Source organism: Pinus tabuliformis, chromosome J (assembly GCF_031772625.1).
Source record: "Pinus tabuliformis cultivar Carrire ecotype Pingquan chromosome J, CPIR1, whole genome shotgun sequence".
Lineage (NCBI taxonomy): Eukaryota > Viridiplantae > Streptophyta > Pinopsida > Pinales > Pinaceae > Pinus > Pinus tabuliformis.
In genome coordinates, this window is record NC_142295.1 from 531,553,470 (window position 1) to 531,575,889 (window position 22,420).

At 38.9% G+C, this 22,420-nt stretch overlaps 1 protein-coding gene across 1 annotated transcript; it reads left to right on the plus strand.

Annotated features, from left to right (window-relative positions):
• Positions 1-2,371: 2,371 nt before the first annotated feature.
• Positions 2,372-3,290, plus strand: LOC149228105 (uncharacterized). The gene has a single exon (XM_089375642.1). It carries the CDS (start codon positions 2,414-2,416, stop codon positions 3,125-3,127), a length of 714 nt encoding a protein of 237 aa, XP_089231768.1. The 5' UTR covers positions 2,372-2,413; the 3' UTR covers positions 3,128-3,290.
• The last annotated feature ends 19,130 nt before the right edge of the window (positions 3,291-22,420 follow it).

The window sequence follows — 22,420 nt, forward strand, 5'->3', positions numbered from 1 at the left end:
GGTCGTTGTGACACCGTGAGGTGTGACCATGATCTGTGGTTGTCGGAGAGATTCACATCGAAAATCCTCTTGGAAATACTTGTGATGTCGCACTTCATGTCCTGGATGATATTCTTGATCGGAGGCATCAAGAACAATCTAGACACTTCAAGGCCTTCAAAAATTAAGCTTTCGTTCCCCATAATTTCAGAAACAGCATAATTTGCAAAAAGGGCCACGAGATTAAAGCTTCAATGTGCGAGATGGAATCTCCACGGTAGTAGGGTGTTAATGTACCGATATAGCATGGAATCGACCGATTCAAGGGTAGGTAGGCTCAAAAGGACAGTAATTCCGTTGGTTTGGGGTTGTCGGAGGCCATTTTTGCCACAAATCGGCCTAGATGCTAGCACCATCGGATTTTTTGTTGATCCCTGAGGCGTATCTGCTTCAACGGTGCCTTTGTAGCCATGAGCGACAACTCCCTCTGCGCCGTCTCCATTGCCACAGCACCACAGAACCTCCACTTGGATTCAAAAAAGAGAATCTGCAGCCAACCTGCCACTTTGGCCACGATCTGCTGCTCCACGTCTGCCAATCGATCCATGCAGGGGTGGTGTCTCTCCGACCCAGTGAACAGCTCTGGCAATATAACAAACAGAACCCACAAAATTGAAACTATCACACTCTACCGCACCAGGTACGGAGATTCGCACAGCCTCTAAGCAGTGATTTTTTCCTCAGCAACAGATGTCCTTCCCTATGCATCTGATGTTTTCACCGCCTCGCCCTTAACCCTCACGGCTTCTGTTGTAGGAGCTTCAGCTGGCACAAAAACATGAGTGACCTCTGTAGTGGCAGCCACCAAAATCCGTTAAATAAAACACATAGTGGAAACACTCCACACTTCGCTAAGCTCGGCCTGAAGAAATGTACAAACCAAAAACAAAAAACCAAACTATTTATTTCCATGGCCCAGGACGGGCCAAGCCCACGAGGGGCGAAGCCCTCAGCGCTCTGATACCATGATAAAATCTGATAATGTCAATTGTTTCATTAATCAAATGCAATTACATATATACGTGCACACACAATTTGTTGGTTGAGAGAATATCTCAACCACACACTAGTGTAGGAAATAGATCCTAACTACTAGGAACAGAGTCCTTTACTTAGTAAGAATCAAAACTAAGACAAGTAGGAGTTACATTTTCAAATATGGACCCCGTCAAATGACCTTGCAAATGATCTAGTCAGTTCAGTATTATGCTCTTAAAATTTATCCAGGAATGCCAACCTATCTGCTTTCTTAAATATTCTCCTGCATCTAATACTAGTAGGTTCATGCCTTACTACATGATGCAGGAGCATCTAACCTCAGCGTTTTTTTTAAGGAGTTGTCTAACGAGGCGGAGGAATTCCCTGGATGGCCAAAAGTAGCTAGAATCCGGGCAAAAAAATTTCAAAAAATCTTGTAGAGACAGTGTTTGAATCGTGTTTTTGATGGTGGAAATGGATTCACCATCATAAAAAATGACTAAGACACCTAAAATTTTGAAGTTTAACAACTATAACTTAAATTTACAAAAATCCTTACCGGATTTTCTCTAAATATGACCGGAATTTCCATAACTTTCCGGGCAACTCCTTCGCCTCGTTAGACTACGCGTTTTTTTAAATAGGAAAAACCTCTTCTTCTTTTTTTATTGTTGTGAGGTAAAATGGCTCCATTTGTTTTCAATTTAACAACAAGAAGTTCAAATTAATGAAGAGCCGCGTATTTTGTCCGCGTCGTGAAACTGCCTAGTGCCGAAGGGCTCTTCTCACGAACGCTTTTTTAAAGTAAGAAAAACCTCCTTTTTATTTATGTGAGGTATAATGGCTTTCTCTTTTTCAATTCAATAACAGGAAGTTCAAATTTTAAATTTCGTATCTATTCAAAAACGCGAAAACTTTGTGGGACAAATCCACACTATGATTTAGACGGTTATGGCGATCATTAATTTGTTTTAAATGAGGTCGAAATCATTCATAAAACACACTTCCCAATAATTTTACCATTGGGACCATGGAGTTTTAAATTACCTGAGCTTAGCAGCAAATTCCTAAGTTCAGTAAGGATTATGGCAACAATTACTCGTTTATTTTCGACCCCTAAATTCTAAATTCACCCCTCATATTTTTTCGGACATACACAGTAAATCTAGTCAATGTCCAAATCAGTCAAAGTTGAGCAGTTATTAACAATAGACCATAGGAGCCCACTGCCCTCAAGTCTCCTCTCTGCATCTTGACTGACCTTGACTTCGTAGTCATCGTGGATTTTACTCTCTTTCGCACTTCCTTCCGTTTCACATGGGCATCCACTATCACAAATTCCTATAAATCCCAAGCTACAGGGGAAGGAGGTGGCGCTCTTGAAGCAGAGGAATCAATGGCAAAAGCCCTGAATTTTGAAGAGGGAAAAGTATGCCACCGGATTTCTCCAAGTAATCCGGGCATAGGCATTCATGTGTTTGTGCCCATGATGTTGGTCTCCTTGGCTCTCATTATCAGGCATTGGGAAGATGTAAGGGGAGCTCTGCTAAGTTCGATTCCTATATGTTGTTTCACCCAAGTTGAGCTTCGGCGTCTTGATTCAGTCTTCTGGTTGATTTTGTGTAATATCATCATCGTTCTTCTCTCCATCCAATCGGGATTGTTCTGTGTAACTTCCAGTACCGAGCAACATGGAGATTCAAGTGCATTTGTGAAGGAAATTGAAACCAGGCCAAAGCAGCAGAACGCTTTGGAGGGGACTGGGACGGAAAGCAGAGAAGCTCCTGGAAAAATTGAATGGACTAATTCCATTTCCATGAGTCTTACTGTTACACAACCTGAGCAGAAAAAACCATCTGCTAAGCGAACCCGCAGCGGTGTTAATGGTATGACACAAGACAGAGGCCAAGACGATTCTGACATGAAAAAATTGATGGCCGAGGATCATGTTCTTGTGAAATCTGAACCGATGGTGACAGATGATGAATTGAAGCAGAAATGCGATGATTTTATTGCTAAAGTCCATCACCAAATACGTTTACAGAATAGTGCATACTTCACGGATTACAACAATCAGATGGGTTTATCTGTGAGTGGTTTCGAGACATGAGGCTTACCCAAGTTCAATATCAACAATTTTGACATTTAAATTTATATTAAATATATTGTTGTAATACCTCAACTTTGTTGTTGATCCATTTTATAATAATTTTCTGGAATCTATCTTATTAACCCGACCCGGAATGTGTTTGGGATTGTAGATTCATCCCAACACAATTTTGTAACTAGGATCTCTCAATCTTCAATCGAAATGTATTAACTCTTGTAACTACAGTAATTGGCTATTTATCTTTGAACTTTTAAATGGTTTTTACAATTATACCTTTTTTGAACTTTTGCTTTTTCCAGTGATTTCATCTTTGTATTTGCAGGTTTGATTATGCATTTTAATTCTGATGTATATAATTAACAGTGGAACATGTTTATCTCATACCATCTAAAATTAATATTCATGGTTTAAACATTTCCGAGCCTCTTCCTCCTCATTCCTGTTTACCTTTCATCTTTATACTTTATAATTGTTCTGTTATCCATTTTATTCTGATTTGTAACTAGAATAAATTACTATATAGTTATGGGATGTGGTCTAACCCTTAGGTGGGGTTTTATAGTTTTCATGGTCTAATCCTAACCAACACTATGTATGCCTGAAAGCTACTCCAAGCTCAATTTCTTGAGACTGAAAAAAAATTACTATATATATTTTATTGGAAAAATTCATCAAATTCATCATATTATTCCATTCCAGAAGGAAAATTACGATCTCATGCTTAACCTATAAAATAAAACCATGTTTTTGCTTATACAAAAGAGTGAATAAGTTGTGAAAATTTAAAAATAGTTATAATTTTTCTGTCTCTGAAGGTTTTTTTCCTAATCAGAAAAAACACTTTTTATTAATAATAAAGAAAGTGATTACAAACATAAAACTTGTATCAGTATTTTGATTGAAAACAGAGTATGTTAATCAGATAAACTTCAATCCTAGATGTAACAAATAAACATGGAACTTCAGGAAACTTCATTGCTTAAAAAGCCCTGTGATGATTAGTTAGCACAGTGATGAGATTCGGTGAAAGATGATCATCCATACATCCCAAATCAGTCTCAAATATTTGCAGTTCTATTTAGCTTTCTCTTGATTTCTATTTAAACATATATTACAAGTCAATCTTTTCATTTATTCCCAGGGGCAACTCCCCAGTATACTATTTCTTTGAAATTAGATGCTGAATAAAACTTGATCCTGGATATCAAAATAAATCTCCCACGATTGCCTCCCGTTAGGCAATCCATATACCCAGAAAAAGATGAGAATAAATTTGTTAATCAGGGTTAGCTTAGTTGGACATGGTGGTGTCCCTGTGGCTGATTCCTGTCTAATTGCTTGAGCTCTGTTCGAAAGATCGTTTTCAATTCTATGAATATCAATTAATTGGATTAAGGTTTAGTTTAAACTTCAGGTTCAAAGTTCGTGAGAAAAGGTGTTGTGACCTCAAAAAAAAATTAACTTTCCGTTTTCAGTCCCCTTAGTTCTTAGTCAAACTTGATTGAAATCTATGCTGTCGACTGCTATGCATCAGGATCTTTCCTTGTAATAGACTGCCTTTTGCTTGAATTTCCTTCACAGAGTCTTGTAATTTGGGCCCATGTGAGGTCTAGGAAAGTTGACCGCTTCCAAACCCTATATTACCTAGCAACCTAGCAATATGAATGCAAGTCACATCATCAATTCTGGTATTTAGAATTTTGATATTTAGAATACATCATCAATTCTGGTTTTTAGAATTTTGATATTTAAAATAAATTTTTCCTTCAAAATTTCTGGGATTAAGTGGAGCAAAAACATTTTTTTTTTCTCGGTAACAAAACTATTCTATTAAATATTTACAGAGTACAAAATACATCAGGTTAGACCCGTTTGCTCTTGCCCAGACATAGACAAAACTGAGACAAAACTAAGACTGTCCATAGACACACAAGCCCGCGCAGGGGATACAGAAAGAACTAACACCATTGACACAAAAAAGACTGTTCAGGTCGTCCCGCGCAGGGGAGACACAAAAACCTATCAGCTTTGATATTCTGAAACAAAAACCATAGACTGACACAACAACAAACCAGGAGACGGCAGCGTGCTTGCGCCCAGGTGGAGCAGGGGCGCCGGCGAGATTATTCGCTCGGCTCATCCATTTTCTCCTCCACAATTGGGTACCAGCCGTAGTAATCCTGCTCAGCATGGGTAGGCGAGGTCGCTTCCACTTCCCCCGCGGTGGCTGTTGGAGCATTCTGGGATTGCTTGGAAGTATCTTCAATGATGGCCCGGCTCTTGTCATCCTGCTCCATCTCAGCAGTCGGAACTTGCTCTGCATCCTTCTGGTGGTCCTGCGTCCCCTGCTCCTGAGCATCCATGGGGTCATCCACCTCCGGAGGGCTCTCGATGAATAGAATGGAGACATGAGCACTAATTCTCAGATTTGCCGTGGAGCTGGTGAAGTTGAAAATCGTGGAGCCGAAGGCTGGCAAGGAGGCCGAGCTGGAAGCCTCTGCATCCAGATGATGGCCGGAGAGCAGGGGAGCGGCTCCAATGGAGCTTACCAGATTACAGTGGCAGCAGTGCCTCATTACATTTCTCACAGGTCTGCTCGAGCCCCCGCCTCTGGAGGAACCACGACGGCTCAGCAACCTTTGTCTGGGTCTCACCATGGTGATTTGAGCCTCCCTGCCAACTGCCAGATGAGCCAAACCGTCGCAAACCAGAACCAGCACTGTAATATACTCCACCGCCTGAGAGGGGGCCGTTTCAACACCAGAGAGGCCAGCCAAGTGCTGCATAACCATAATTCCTTGCTCCCAGCCGGATATAAGCTCGCCATCGTCACCAACCCGCCTCGATATCCCATCCGCCATAACTGCATCAGTGCTCTGGGCATTCATATCTGCAATCCCCCGTCCCTTCAATTTAAACCAGGAGTGTGCCGTCCCCCGTCCTCTCGCATGGAAGGCCACGTGATGCCCATGGAGCGGCATGTGGCTGGCTTCCATCTCCCGTCCCATCGCGTTAACCACCCGCATCCGGGGGCGTTTCCTCCATTTGGACCAGTCGCGAACATTCTTGGGCTTCCTCATTTGATAATATGTCCTTCAGCTGTCCAGTAAGTAGAGAGTGATTAGTTCCCACTCCAACATTGGCCATGTAGTCCGCTATCTTATTGCCCTCCCTCTTTGTGTGAATGAAGGTGATAGCTCTGTTGCTTTGAAGCTTCTGTTCTATAGCTTCCAGACGCGCTTCCAGCCTCCAGCTGGTTGCTACTTTTTTGGCTTGAGATCCGTTTAGGATTTTTTTTGCCATATTGATGAGGATTTGGGAGTCTCCTTCAACCTCCAGAGGATAGAGGTTTAACTCGCTAGCGAGCTGAATACCCTGCCACAATCCTTCCAATTCTGCTGAGTTGTTGGTGTCCCAGCCAATGCTTCCATAAAAGAGAGTTATGGGAGTTCCTTCATGATTTCTTATTACTCCCCCAAATCCTGCTAATCCAGGATTTCCTTTTGAGGCACCATCAAAGTTAAGTTTGAAAGTGTGCTTTGGCGGAGGCTTCCATTCAGCTTGTTCGTCCTTGCCGTTCATAGGGGAGTTCTGCTGGTCCGTGCCATTGATGCCTCTGATCTGCCAATTCTCCATGATGGCTTTCTCATTGTCTAGGGTAGGCCAATCCTCCTTCTTCCATGATCTTGTCATCAGAGTTTCTTGGATGTTTTTGCAGAGCATATGCCAGATTGTGTCCATGGAGGAGCGTTGATTTTTGAAGATGCGTTTGTTTCGCTCCTTCCAGATACTCCATAAGATTAGCCCAGGAATCAATCGCCAAAGATGATTGAGGATGTTACTCTTATACGGGTCCTTTTGCCATTGACGTATGGAGTTCGTGATTTCTACTTCAAGTCTGCATCTTTTTTGGCAGCGAAAGCTTGCTTTCTCCCATAGTTGGTTGGCTAGAGGACACGAGTCCAACAAGTGTTGGAGCGTTTCCTCATGGGCGCAGCAGTTAACGCATATGGAGGGTCCATGGAAATTTCTTCTACGAAGCTTGTCCCAAGTTAGGATTCTCTGATGCCCTACCAACCAGAGAAAGTGACATATCTTTGGCCACGAGCCTGAGTTCCAAATTTGGCCCCAGATTGGGTCTTGAGGAACAGCATCATTGCACATAATTTTATAAGCTTCAGATGTGGTGAACGCTCCCTTAGGTAGATATCCCCATCTTATGATATCCTCCCTTTCGTCGTATCTGATTTTTCTTTTGCTGAGCTCAATTTCCAGAGCTGTGGATGACTGGCGATTTACATTAGAGAGGATTTGATTGCCTGGCTTCCAGATTCTGAATCCTTTCTCCAAGTCCTGGGTCCAAAAGTGCCTGATCTTGGTAGTCTGTGTTTCCTCCTCCATATGTTGCAAAGGCTGGTTCAGGACATTGCTGAGGGTGGGCATTTGATTCCATGCATCCGTCCAGAATCTAGCATTCTTGCCATTTCTCACCTCCCAGAAGCTGTGCTTCTGGATCATTTTATAATGTTCCTTGGCTGCATTCCAAATTAATGAGCCCTTGTTACTGGGTTCCATCCTGATAAGCTCTTCCTGGGGTCGCTGGTTTGCATATTTTGCTGACCATAGAGTGACCCACGGCTTTCCTGTATTGGTGAGCCATTGCCACCAGATCTTGGCTCCCATGATGGCATTGCTGTGCTCCGGATCTCTTAATCCAATTCCTCCTTTTGCCTTTGGCTTGCAAACGGAGCTCCATTTTACCAGTGCCCACTTGCGATTGGTAGCGTTGCTCCCCCATAGGAAATTTCTCTGAATTTTCCTTAATCTTTTTAGGACCCATTTAGGCGCTGCCAAGATGGAGAAAAGGTACAGCGGCATAGCTTGAAGGACAGCTTTGATGAGAACCGCCCGGCTGACAAGGTTAAGGGTTCTGTGAGTCCATTGATTGAGCCTAGATTCAAGCTTTTCAATTAGATTTCGCCAAGAGGAGTGAGTGATGGCTGAGGTAGTGAGGGGAGCTCCAAGGTACTTTGAAGGGAGAGAGGCCCCAGGGAATCCCAGGATACGGACTATGGCAGACTTGACTACTGGGGGAGTATTAAAAAAGAAAATCTGCGATTTGGAGCAATTAATATTGGTCCCAGAGGCTTCTGAGAAGTCAGAAAGGATAGCTTTGAAAACTGATGCTTCTTGAGCAGAAGGGTATCCATACAGCATCGTGTCATCAACAAATTGCTGATGGGAGGTAGCGGGCAGGTGATGAATGGAGATACCTTTAAGCTGGTGCATGTGGAGGCTATTCTTAATGTGACGCCCCAGTCCTTCAGCCATCAAAACAAAGAGGAAGGGGGAGAGGGGGTCACCTTGCCTAATACCACGGGAGGGATAGAAAGGGCGAGAGGGGATCCCATTAATTAGGATGGAGAAGCTAGAGGAGGAGATAAGGCTCATAACCCAGCGAACCCAGGTGGGGCTGAAACCAAAAGCTGTTAACACTTGCTGAATATAATTCCAACTGAGTTTGTCAAAGGCCTTGGAAAGATCCAGTTTAAGGAGCATACCTGCCTGCTTGGAGTGCTTGAGAGAATGAGCAATCTCATGAGTGTGGATGATTCCGTCTAGAATCTGTCGGCCTTCCACGTACCCGGATTGTTCTGGCGAGATGAGCATTGGCAGGAGGGGCTTTAGCCTGTTCGCAATGACTTTCGATATGACCTTGTATATGACATTGCAAAGAGCTATGGGCCGAAATTTGTCCGGTTTGAGCGCATCCTCTTCTTTTGGAATTAGGGCAATGAAGGTGGTATTGAGCGAGGGAAGTAACCAATGAGCAACTCTCGACTCCTCCACCACCTCCCAGACTTCCATCTTAATCAAATCCCAGAACCTGTGAAAGAAAGAAGTGGTAAACCCATCCGGGCCGGGAGCTTTTCCATCTTTGAACTGAGTCATTGCATTGTCTACTTCCTGCATTTGAATTGGGCTGAGGAGGATCTTATTATGCTCTTCGGTGATAAGTTTTGGTATATTGCGGGTGATTCTTTCAATTGCCGGATTTCTGTCAATGTCGGGTTCTTGGTGAACCTGCTTGAAGTGATCGAGGAGAGTATTTTCGATTTCCTCATGTTGCTCCACCTTTTCTCCGCCTGGTTTTTGAATGAATGGAATATTGTTGCCCAATCTGCGTTGCACTGTTGTTCTATGAAAAAATTTTGTATTTCTTTCTCCCTCTTTGAGCCATCTGATTCTTGATTTCTGCTTCCAGTATATCTCCTCCTGCCTTCTTCTTTCTTCTAGCTGAGTGTGGATGCGCTGTTCCTGTGCGAGTGTTCGCTCGGTATGCCCGCATGTGCTTATTTCTCTTTGCAGTTCCTCCATTTCTTTTTGAAGAACATTTTGTTCCTTGAATATGTTTCCAAATGTCTCTCGATTCCATCGCTTGAGGCAGAGCTTTAAATGTTTGAGTTTCTGTTGAAACTGAAACATTTTGGAGCCGTCTTGCGGGCGGAAGGAGGTCCATGTGGTATTGACGAAGTCTCTGAGAGAGGGATGAGTGAACCAAAACTCCTCAAAACGGAAAGGCCTTCGCGTTTTATTGCCTGGGCGTTGCCATTGAAGGGCAATCGGCCAGTGATCAGAGCCAGCGTGGGGTAAGATGGCCGCCGAGAAATCTCCCCCTAAGTGGATCGAGTTATCAGATATGAGAAAGCGATCCAGCTTGGTAGCAATTTGATGAGTGCCTGTTCTGCGATTACTCCACGTAAAAGTGCCATTGCAAAACTGTAAATCAATCAAGGATGCATTCTGAATGAAGTTTTTGAAGTGGATGTTTTCCTGCTCCAGCTTGTTTCTACCTCCAAGCTTCTCCTCTAAATTTGTGATCATATTATAGTCCCCTCCCGCAATCCACAGAGGGTGCTTGCGATTGGCGTTGAGGATTTCTAATGTGTCGAGGAGAGCCATCTTTTCCTTTGCTTCCTGGGGGAAGTAGACATTCGAGAGGTGCCCATGAATATTAGTGCCTACTATGTGGAAGATAGCCTGAATGAGATTATGTGAGGCATGGAATTCCGACAGAGTAAGGGCCTGAGGGTTCCATGCAATGGCTAATCCCCCTGAAGCACCCGAAGCATCTACAGCTACTGATTGACATCCTGACCATGCTTTGGTGAAGATTTTTTCTAAAGTAGTGCTATTACATTTTGTTTCCTGGAAAAAACAAATTTGTGGCTTTTCTATTTTAATCATATTTTTGAGCATTCTGAGCTTTCCTGAGCCGTTGAGCCCCCTGAGGTTCCATGAGATGAGCTTCATGATTCACTAATGGGGGATGGCTTGTAGTACTTCGTAAGCTTAGCATACTTACCGGAGTCTACCAGAATCTTTCCAAGCGCTATTGTTCTTTGGAGGTCTGTTCTTCTTCCTCTTTTTTTGGAGTCTTTTGGGGTTTGACTGAGATCCCAGTGACTGCCTGGCTGAATGCCTAGCTGATTCTGATAGTAGGCCCTGGAGATGACCATTTCCAGTTTATCCAGCTGTATTTCTGGGATACTTTCATATGCTTTTCTCTTGCATGCTGCTTCTAGTTCAAGTATGTCTAGACCATATAGATCTATACTTTCCGGCTCTTCCTCCATATGTTGCACCTGATTGTCCTCTTCCACGGGAATACTTGAATCCTGGACGGGGCCTGAGGATCCATCAACCTCCATTTCGATGCCTTTGTCCTGTTGTTTTTCTTTGCTCTCCACAATGAGGATAGGGGGTACCTTGGAGGGGTGGGATTTGGAAAGGTGGGCTTCGGGAGGAGGCTGTGAAGAGGAGGAGGGGTGGTCCGAACTTGGAGGGGGGGAGGTGTTGTGATCATCCGAGAAATTAGCCAAGATGCCAAAGCTGTTCCTGACTGAATGTTCAGGACCAGTATTCGATTTGGGTTTCTTCCCAGAGGGTGGTTTTTTATGCGCTCTCTTTCGAGTTGGGGCTTTGGTAAAGCCATCATTGGGCTGAGACTCAGAGGGTGAAGGGGCTTTTTCTTGAACATTCAGGGGGCAGTCTCTGAATAGATGCCCTATGGCGTGGCATTTACGGCAGCGAAACGGAACATGTTCATAGTCTAAAGGCTGAATCCACTCATGATCATGGTGAGAGAGACTTACCGATTCCGGCAGGGCTTTGTCCAGGCGCATGAAGACGCATAAGCGGGCGTAGGATGTGAATCTTCGGAGTTTCGTTTCCTCAGCCGTCCTGATATATTCCCCTAAACCATTTCCTATATTTTTCAGAATATTCTCATGCCAATATTCATCTGGTAGTCCATAGAGTCTTATCCAGACTGGTGCCCAAGTGAGATCCTCCTGATCTGGGTTAAATCTGGGACCCCATTCCCTTAGGTAAAGGCCTGCCGAGTTGAAGAAATAAGGACCTTCAACCAGTATTCTATGTTTATCTTCCAGACAGAAAAAGATTGCAGTGAAGAACCCTTTTGGGCCTAACTGCAGTGTCACATCTCCCTTAGGTTTCCACTTCGCAGCAATCCAACTGTACAGGGCTTTCTCTGTCGGCCAAAACCCTATGAACTTCCCTATGAGTGCATGGTCAGTCATGTATTGGATTCGTGCTTCTATTATTTCCCCTGGCAGTTCTATTCTGGGTCTATCTGTGGCTATTGGTTTGCATGTGGCTGAAGAGACTTTCTGAGTTCCCTCTGATGAGGATGGCCGTACAGTTTCTCCATTTACCTTATCTTTCAAGTTCTCTTTTCCTTTGCGTTCATTCTGGCGCAAGATTTCGGGATTGATCACGTTTTCATTGATTGATCCGAATCGGATAGATCTTTCATCGTGTTGCTGTTCTTTTTGTGCGCTGGGGGAGGTTGCAGAAGCCCCCCCCTGGGGGTCTCCCATGTGTCCTGCGCCCTTTCCTCCTTTGTGTTGAAAAGCCTGCGCAGGTCGTCAGGTCCTTGCTGGTTCTCTGCAGAGAGCAGTCTGTGTCGTCTGAGCACGCAGTCAAACCCTAGCCGCAGATGCCAGAGCGAGCTCTCCTGCAGCAGTCCTCCTCGTGGAGCAAAAACATTTAAACACAAAACAAATTATTAAAAAATCCAAATTTCCATTTCATTATCTCCTTTCGATGAATTGTATAAACCACACTCCATGAGAAGGCTTGAGATTCTGTCCATTGCAGATTTCTGCATTCAACGGGCATATAAAAATGCACAGAATTTGTAGAGGATATAAAGATACTTAGCAAGGAGAGTTAAGTTTTTTTGCAAACCTAATTTTTTAAATTCAATTATTAAGTAAATACAATAAAAATGAAAACAAACAAAATTTTCTCAAATACCAGGTTTTGACTTTTAAAATTATCATTTGAAAATAAGTTTCCAAAATTATATAATAAAGCTTTTATGAAATTTTGAAAAATTATATATTTTTAATGGTCAAAAGTGCCATCCAAAACTATTCATTAAAAAGTTGATAGTTGTATCGGTAAAGTACATATATTTTGTCAACATTATATATTTTTATTAGTAAATTTGTTATTCAAGACCATTAAAAATAATAAAAAATTAAAAGTAATTATGTATTATAATTTAATATAGAATAATGTTATAGTAGTGTAAATGTTGGTAAATATTATATGGGATAAAGTTGTAGTATGTTATCTTAATTGAAAAAATAATAAAAAATCAAAAGTAATATGGAATTTTATATAGGAAAGAGGTATGTTGTAAACATTTAAATGTTGGCTGAATTAATAATAAAACATTACAAATAATAAAATCAATTTGTTATATTATAATTTTGTTTTTAATAATAAATTTATCAACAATTTTTTAGATAAAATAAAATCATAATATACATATCATATTAAAATATATAACATCTAAATAGTAGCTATAAATTAAGATCCATTTCATCATATAAATTAAAATAGTGATTCCATAACCATATTTAAATTTAATTAGTAAGCACATAAAAACTTAATGCTTATAATAAATTTATGATATAACAAGATTCTTAACTATGATATTCACCTCCATTTTACCATGGATATTATTAACTTGGTGATGTTATTTTCTTGATTATATATAGATATCTAGAAAATAACATCACCATGATGACAAACTGTGAAAACATACATATACAAATATTATTAACTTGTAAATCAACTTTGTTAAAATATCATGACCAATCAATACAACATGCCAAAAGACCACAACTCATTTCACAATAAAAATATTTTGTTTTAACTGAATTTTATAACATATTTTTAATTAAATCTAAAAGAAAAAAATGTTATAACTACTTTTTAGATCTATGTAAATGCTCTATCCTCTACTACTAAAAATATTTAGTGGATATTCCACAGCAATTAAATCAGGTTTTAATAATGTTAAAAATGAGAATACATGCAAAATTTCTGATTTCAAGCTCCTTTTTTTTTTTTTCTTTTTGTTCTTTTTCTTTTTTTCTTTCTTTCTTTTTTTTTTATTTTTTTTTTTTTCTTCAGATTGTTTATTCTAAAAAACAATCTCAAACACAAGACGTGAAATTTATATAATATAAACAAAAAAATTATAACCCACATTGGTCAGTGTTAGCTAAATTAATACTGGTTGATAGACAAATGGAATCTATAGTCTTGCTTTGAGAGGAACTAATAATTTGAGATGCAGAGTGGATAAATTGGGCTAACACTCTACAACCTAGTATGGGGTGATGTTGATATTTGTAAACATTTACATGTCAGCAAATAATAAAAAATTAAAAATAATAGAGAGCCTAATATGGGGGATATGTTGTAGTGTTCCTAAATTATTGTAATCATTTAAATGTTAACTCAATTAATTATAAAAAGTTAAATTTAATATAAATGATAAATTTCAATTTGTAATATGGTAATTTTGTTTTTATTAATAAAAGTATGAACACTTTTTTAGATAATAATAAAATAATAATAATAATAATAACAATAATATACATACCATATTAAAATATACGACTTATTTCACCATATAAATTAAAATAAGATTCTATAACCATATTTAAATTTAATTAATAAGCACATAAAAATTTAATAGTTATAATACATTTACAGTATGAGCCTCCACTTTATGGTGAATATTATTAACTTGGTGATGTTATTTCTTGATTATTGTGTACAAATTAAGAGATGTCTAGAAAATAACATCACCATGATGACTAACTTTGGAAACATGCATTTACAAATACTATTAACTTGTAAATAAGTTTTGTTACAATACCATTAGTGTCATGACCAATCAATGCAACATGCACAAAAACCATAACTCACTTCACAATATAAATATTTTATTTTATTTTAAATTAATTTTATAACATTTTTTAATTAAATCTAAAAGCCAAAATATTATAATTACTTTTGAGATATATGTAAACCATCTATCCTCACTACTACTATAAAAATATTTAGTAGATATTTTGTAGAGATTAAATCAAGGTTTTAATAAATAGATGTGAAACTTATATAATATAAACAAGTGAGAAACTAATAAAATGATATGTGGAGTGGAAAAATTTGGCCAATAGGCACTCTACAACCTAGTCTCGAGTGATGTCCATGATATTTGTAAACATGTATATGGTAAAAAAAAAATATTAATAAAATTATGAACAATTTTTTTAGATAAAAGAAAATCATAATATAAGCATTAAAATATATAACATATAAATAGTAGCTATAAATTAAGATAGAGTTTACCATATTAATTAAAATAATGATTCTATGACCATATTTAAATTTAATTAATAAGCACATAAATTTATGATTACAATATAATAAGAATTAACTATGGATATTCATCTCCACTTTACCATGGATATCATTAACTTTTAAATAAGCTTCGTTACAATACCACATGCACAAAAACCATAACTCATTTCACAATCAAAATATTTTATAACATTTTTTTAATTAAATCTAAAAGAAAAAATGTTATAATTACTTTGAATAAACTATTTATCCTCGCTACTACTAAAAATATATTAACTGAAGATTTTAATAAAAATAAAATCAAAAGATCCATCTTAGCTTCTATCAAGCGAGGAAAGGAATATCTTCAACTTTTGCACTAAAAAAAGTTCGCATTTTGAGAGATTTGATTGCTGTTAACACTTTTGGCAAATTTAGAGTTAAGATGGATCTATGTTGGTTAATTGCTTGCTCACACACATGGACATACATAAATTTTGGTGGTTAGTAACAACTTGTAAGTCTACACATTGACAAGTTTACTCTTACATAAGTGTTGAGGAAAACAAAAAAATATCCAATTTTTATGCAAACATTTGCTTAAATTAATATCTGAATTTTATGCAAAGATTTGATTAAATTATGGTGGGAAGTACACAAATATTCAAAAAGAATGCATGAATATTGCAACCTTATCGGCATACCTGTTACTATGTATCATGGTATTTTATAAGGATATATAGTTTTTCACATTCTTATGTTTGATCAACATTACTGGTAATAGTGTTGAAACTTCTTCAGAAGTGTTATTTATTCATACTTCCATAGAAGTGTTTCTTTCTTATTAGTGATAATGTCCAAACTTCCTCATAAGTGTTTCTTTTTTATTGTACATATGCTGACATGGTGTGCATAAGCATGGAACTTGGCATGCATGGAGTTGTGTATACCAAACCTTATAGATCTTAGGCTCTGGCACTTGACTCCCCTTGGTAGAGCGTGCATCGACACTATAAATGATTTTATTGCAGCCTTCTACAACAACTTATATTATTGAAGGCTTACCTGCATCACAAGGTACTATCTTTTCCAATCTTGGAAGCAACTCCAGAGTCTCCATAGACTTTTTCTATAAAAGGAAATTATATTGCAAACAACTTACTCAATACTCTATGTATAATTATCAGAATTCCTACCTATCCGTGTTGATGGCTTGATCTAAAGTAAATTTGAAATGATATACTTGGAACCTTTAGATTGTGATGAATATAAAGAGCCTAGATTGAATTTTAAGTGATTTTAAGAGGAAGGTTTTGCTTAACAAAAATCGCCTAATTATTTTAAAAAGCCCTAAAAACTTTGGATTGAAACTTCTAAAATTATGCTACATAACATATAATATGAGGAGCTATACCAATGCAACCAAAACAAAGATTTGCAAAAGGTACATGACAAACCGAATAGGGAAAAAATATAATGTTGGATCTAACTTTGTTAGGAGAATGATTGAATTTACTTGAATATGGGTTCCCAAAATAGGCAAATAGGAAACAAATTAAACTTCAGACCAGGATGAGGTATTTGTTTTCATCCGCTCGCTGTAAGCAATAATGAAGAGCCGTGTATTTGTGGCTTCCTGGTAACTGCCAGGTGTCTGCTCTCAGCAATATTTTTAAAATAAGGAAAAACTTTCTTTCTATTGTATTGTTGTGAGGTAAAATGGTCTTCTTTCAGCAACAGAAAGTTCAAATTTTAGATTTTGGATCGATTCCAAAACTCGAAAACTTTGCGAGACATTTCAACACAATGATTTAGATGGCTATGACGATCATTGTTCGTTTTCTAAAATGTTGTTGCAATCATTCATAAAAATATTGATCCACCGAGTCAATGGAGCTTTAAAGGCAATTAATCATTATAAAAATAGATTAAAATATTATTCTAAATTCACCTCTTTTAGGTCAGCGATATTTCCTTGGATATACATATTAAATCTAACCATTATATATTTAAACCAGTCAAAGTTGAGAAGTTGTTATTTGCAGACGAGGGGAGCCCACTGCCCTCAAGTCTTCTCGCTGCATATTGACTGAGCTTTACTTTGTAGAGATAATGTATTTTCCTCTCTTTCCCAATGCCATCACCATCTTGACTGAGCTTGACTTTGTACTGCTCATGGATTTTCCTTTTTCCTTCCGTTTCACATGGGCATCCACTATCACAAATTCCTATATATCCCAGGATGCAGGGGAAGAAGGTGGCGTTTTGGAAGCAGAGAATCAATGGCAAAAGCCCAGAATTTTGAAAAGGAAAAGGTATGCCACCGGATTTCTACATTTAATCCAGGCATAGGCATTCATGTGTTTGTGCCCACAATATTGGTGTCGTTGGCTCTCACCATCAAGCATTGGGAAGCTGTGAGGGGAACTCTGCTGAGTTCCATTCCTGTGAACTCCTGTAATTACAATAATTGGCTACTTATCTTTGAGTTTTTAAATAAATTTTATGTTATAAAAATCTTGAACTTTTGCTTTCTTGAGTGCTTTCATCTTTGTGTTTGGTAGTTATGTATAATTAACAGTGGTTTATCCCATACCGTCTAAAAATAATATTCATAGCTGTAAATTTTCCGAACCTCTTTCTCTTCATTTCTTTTGAGCTTTCTTCCTTTTGTTTTAGAAGAAAAAACACTGGTTTATACAACATTCAGAAAAATTTCCATGACAATTGAAAACATTAGATCTGGATAAAGGATAGTCTCCATGTCCAAAATGTGAAACATAATAAAATACCTCAAAACATGAAATAGGTGTCAATAGGAAAGCAAAAAAACATAGATCTAAGATTGCATTTGTTCCCGAATTGCAGCAAATCAAAACAGCAAAAATAAGTATGTAGTTCTTAAGAATACTAAGGGAGCAGTAAAGTGCCTGCCTTTACAAGAGTATTATCCACCCTAAATTGAAAGAGCATCGATCCAACTGCCACAGTGAGACCCCTCTTCAATAGAGCATCAGCAACAATGTTCCTTTCTCTGGGAATGTGCTGGAAGGTAATGTTGTTGATTTTTGAGTAGCTTGGGTGGTACTCCAAGCCCTAGGGTTCAGGGATTGGATGACAAAGCACCACAAGATTCACTTGTGGGCTTGGAACCCAAGGTAGGGGTTTTGCACCCATCGGGATTTTAACCAAAACCGTGAAGAATTTGAGCATGAGAAAATTTGCAGTGATAGAGCTTGCCCTGCAATTCCAACGCTTCGAAGATCACTCAAATCAGAGCTCTAGAAATGAAGTTATGAATTTTTTAAGTCAAAGTGTGGGTTTGCACAAGAAGTGTCAACGTCAGCTTAATGATATTAGCCTTGTGACAATTGTACAAGTATGATGTTTTGGAGGAGCCCTCTTATGTGTATAAATAAGAGGTGAGGAGGAGTCATTTAGGCATCCATTTGTGCAACACACACAAGAAGACAAGCTCGTTGGAGGAGAGATACATCCCTGTTTTGTTGGACAAAACAATGTGGGCATTGAAGGTTGTTTCAAGGTCATTCTTAGAGGGCCAAAGTGTTGGAAGGAGGGCTGAGGTACCTCGCTGGAGGGACGAGGCAAGGAGAATTGTTTTGAGGGCTAATAAAGGTGTGCAGGCCCTATATAAAGTTGTCACAAGCTTGGAGGAGCCAGTGGTAGCATGCCACAGTCATTTGAAGGTAGGTCGAGGGTTGGTTGAGGGTTGGGACAAGCCAGACTTGGAGCAACCCTCCTCGGCCTCTCAAGAAAGGATAGCCACATCATTTTGGTGCACTTCTAGGCAAAGAAACAAAGCTGGAAAATGGACTGAGTTGTGCCCTAACCAGGCTTAGTTGCAGCGTTTGTAGCGGACCTCAAAAATGTGAGTTGAAGGTATGCATTTTGGTGCATCTTGCAGGTGTTAGATCCATGTTTTTTGGATCAGTTTGGATCGTTTTGTTTAGCAGCATGTGGGAGCCAATTTGGAGGCTTGATTTGGTGATCGAGAGCCTCTATAGGAGCAGATTCTATAGTGTAGTATTGGGAGCCATTGGTCTGGTGGAAAGCAACATGTTGGCTACCCAAAGTAGCCCTAAACAAGCTATGTTGAAGTGATGAAGAGAGTTGAAGGTTGGGTGAAGTTTGAGCCTAATGAGCAGCACTTTGATGGACAAAAGTGACTGCTAGATTGGTATATTGGAGCAGGGGAATTGGCCAGCCTAGAGAGTAGATTGGATCAGCTCGTGTACATGCAACAGAAGTGACTTGCAGTAGTGTTAGGTGGCAGCCCTCCTGGAGTCTCGATGTGTTGTCTTTTGAAGGACTAAGGGGCAACTAGTGAGCAGTACGGGAGTGAAGGACTGGTGGGACAAGATACGACATAGAAGTTGCAGCGAAGATTCTCATTGTATCTTGTATACCATAGACTGGTGTATTATTCAAATTGATTTAATATAACGAACATTGGGTTGTACATTATTGTACAATATTTGTTAAAAATTGTGTATACTTGTGCATATGTGATTTACTGCTTTATATTTTCCGTTGTGCAAAGTAGTTCTTGTTGAGATTCTTGGTTTGGTAGCGTCAGAGATTTTAAGATTCTAACCTAGACCCAAGATCATGGAAATTCAACAAATGTTCGAAAACGATTGTTTGAGATGTTGTATATGATTTAGCCAACTTGCGAGTTTTGGTGGGGAGAGTGTAGAAAACCCCAACATCCCATTAATGAGGGCCTTTGAATCCCCACATATGTGAATAGAATCCAAATTAATTTGTTTTGCAAACCACATGAGTCCCCATAATGCTAGGATTTATGCTCTCATGTTTGTACCATTGTTCGAACTAGAAAATTTTGTATTTCCTCCTATGACATAACCCCATCCATGCTCCATGTTTGCATGTACCTGTTTGAGCCGCTCCATAAAAGTAGCCTGCGGGTACTAAAATGCCAAAATGTGTGTGTCGATAGCTCATATCTTTCTCCTTAATTTGTCTTTTATGTTGGGCACCCATCCACGTTGCTATGTTGGAGCAGATTCTGTGGGTGTTGAGTGGAATATTGTCAAATATGATTGCATTCTTGGCTTTCCATAATTCCCAGAAAGTATAGAGGGATTGATTGATGCTTTTTTCCTCTCCCACTCCACCATCGCAAACGTTGTTCAATCGAGGGGTGAGTACGAAGATGAAAATTAAAAAAAGAAGAGGTCCATCTCCATACCGAAGTATCAATCAAACATTCCAGCAGAAGGTGTAAATTATTCTTATTTGAATTATGACATAGAATGCACAATCCTGGTCCATGTATGTCTCTCTTTTTTAAATTTTCCCATGTCGGGGTTTTATCTTGCCAGACCAACCAGGAATATATGATGATCTTGATGGGGACCTGCAATTTCCAAATCTTCCAAAACTAACTCTTGTTTTGCAAAGATAGTCTAGAGCACATAATATATAGGTAAGTGTCATCTACCGCAACAGAACCTTTGTGGAAAATCCCTACCCATGATATATGGTCATCCTACATTGTCCTGCATAGGCTCGACCTTCTAATTTTTGTGATTAGTTTTCCCAACCTTTAGTATATTATCCTGTCAACCCAAGGTTGATTGCCTTCTTCCAAACCGGGAACCTTCCATGCCAACGTTGAATGGCTTGTGGCAAGTAAAAGTATCCTCGTTTATGGAGTTTGTCGATGCTACCCTCCGCGAGGCCATTATCTAAATTGACACCCATAATTCGATCTCAACCAATGAGAATACTACAACACGTGCAAAAGGACTAGTGGATGTGCTTGAGAAACCAATATCTAATCTTATTGAAACTCATCCAGATATCAGAGCCAGAGTTTTTATCTATGTGGCCTTCTCTGATCCATTCCATAGCCTCTTGGTGCCTAATATACTTTGCTCGAATAATGTCCCTCCAGTAACCTTCATGGAATAATGCACGCCATAAGGACTTGATCGACAGTGCCCAACCAAATATTTTCACATCTAATATTCCCCAACCTCCATATTGTCTTAGGATGGTGATCTTCTCTCATTTAATCAAATGGAATTTATGTCCCTTCTCGGTGCCCGCCTAGATGAAGTGTGCCATGATGCTCCTGATTATGGATATAATAGCAGCAAGTAGAATGAATAAGTGAGGCTAGTGTACCGAAATATTTTTTAGAACCAATTGCGTAAGAGTGAATCTCCCTCCCAATGTAAGCCATCTATGTGACCAGCCAAATAATTTCTTGCGTAGTTTATCAATAATTCATAACCAATCATTGATCCTGTAGTTGTTGGGCTTAATCATGTATCCCAAATAAGTAAGGCCCTCACACATGAGTTGTGTAGCCACCTCAAATATTCTAGCAATAAATTCAATGTCTTCTCGGTCTCCACCCACGTATAGCAAGAGTGATTTGTTTTCATTTACCTGAAAACTATATGCCTCTCCAAATCCCTGGAATATATGATTTAGAGCTTGCCATTGAGATCTAGACACCATTACAAATGCAAGGATGTCATCAACAAAGAAACTATGGGTAATTCCAATGTCCCTTCCCATTTTTATGCCACAGAAAATATCAACGGACCTTGCCTCTCAGATCTTATGACTAAGTCCGTCCATAACAAGAATAAAAAGTAGGGGTGACAAAGAGCAATCTTTTCGTAATCCCCTGCTAACACCAAAAAAAATTGAGGGATATCCATTGATCAACACTACAATGTAAGACCCCCAATGTAATTAAACAGTTAGATATGTTGTTGGTTACTATTGCTAGTGGTTAATTAGGATTGAGACAAATTGACTATGTGTGGAAATGAAGTTTTAAATTAATAAAGAAAGTTGTTGTTTCCATCACTGGAAATCATAATGGCTAACATGAGAGTAAATGATAATTGTCAAAATCTAAGAAGGATCAGATTCGATTTAAAATTCCTAAATTTATATCTATATATATATATATATATATATATATATATACACCTCAGTGGGAGATAAAGACCAAGGATAATCTAGCATGACCCCGATTTTGTAGAAATTACAAATAAGTCGTGTTCATGAAAAATATTACGAATATATATGCAGGTCCACCTTCATGACAATCCCCTCCATTTTCTTCATGTGGATGAAATGTAGGCATTCTTGGGCTATGGCCACGACGTCATGTATCAAGTGGTTGTGTAGAAAAACATATTGTTCCCTGGAAATGAAGGTGGAGAGGGTCGACTTTAGGCATTTCTCAAAGATTTTAGATATTAGTTTGTAAGTAATGTTACACAAGGAGATAGGTCTGAAATCCAGAAAGGTATCTAACTCTGAAGTCTTTGGAATGAGATCAATGAATGTGGAATTAATAGCCCAATATATATTACCATTAATCCTGTATGCTTCGGCCATATTCAGAAGTTCCATCCCCATGAGGTTGAAGAAGTGGAGAAATAATTCAACAATCCAGCCATCTGGTCCATGACACTTATCTTTGGCGAAAGATTTTAGGACCCTATGTATTTCATCATGTTCAATAGGTCTGTAAATTTGCTGATTTTG

Bases quoted from the DNA above. Each gene is read 5' to 3' on its own strand.
- LOC149228105 (XM_089375642.1), top strand. From the start codon at position 2,414: ATGGCAAAAGCCCTGAATTTTGAAGAGGGAAAAGTATGCCACCGGATT.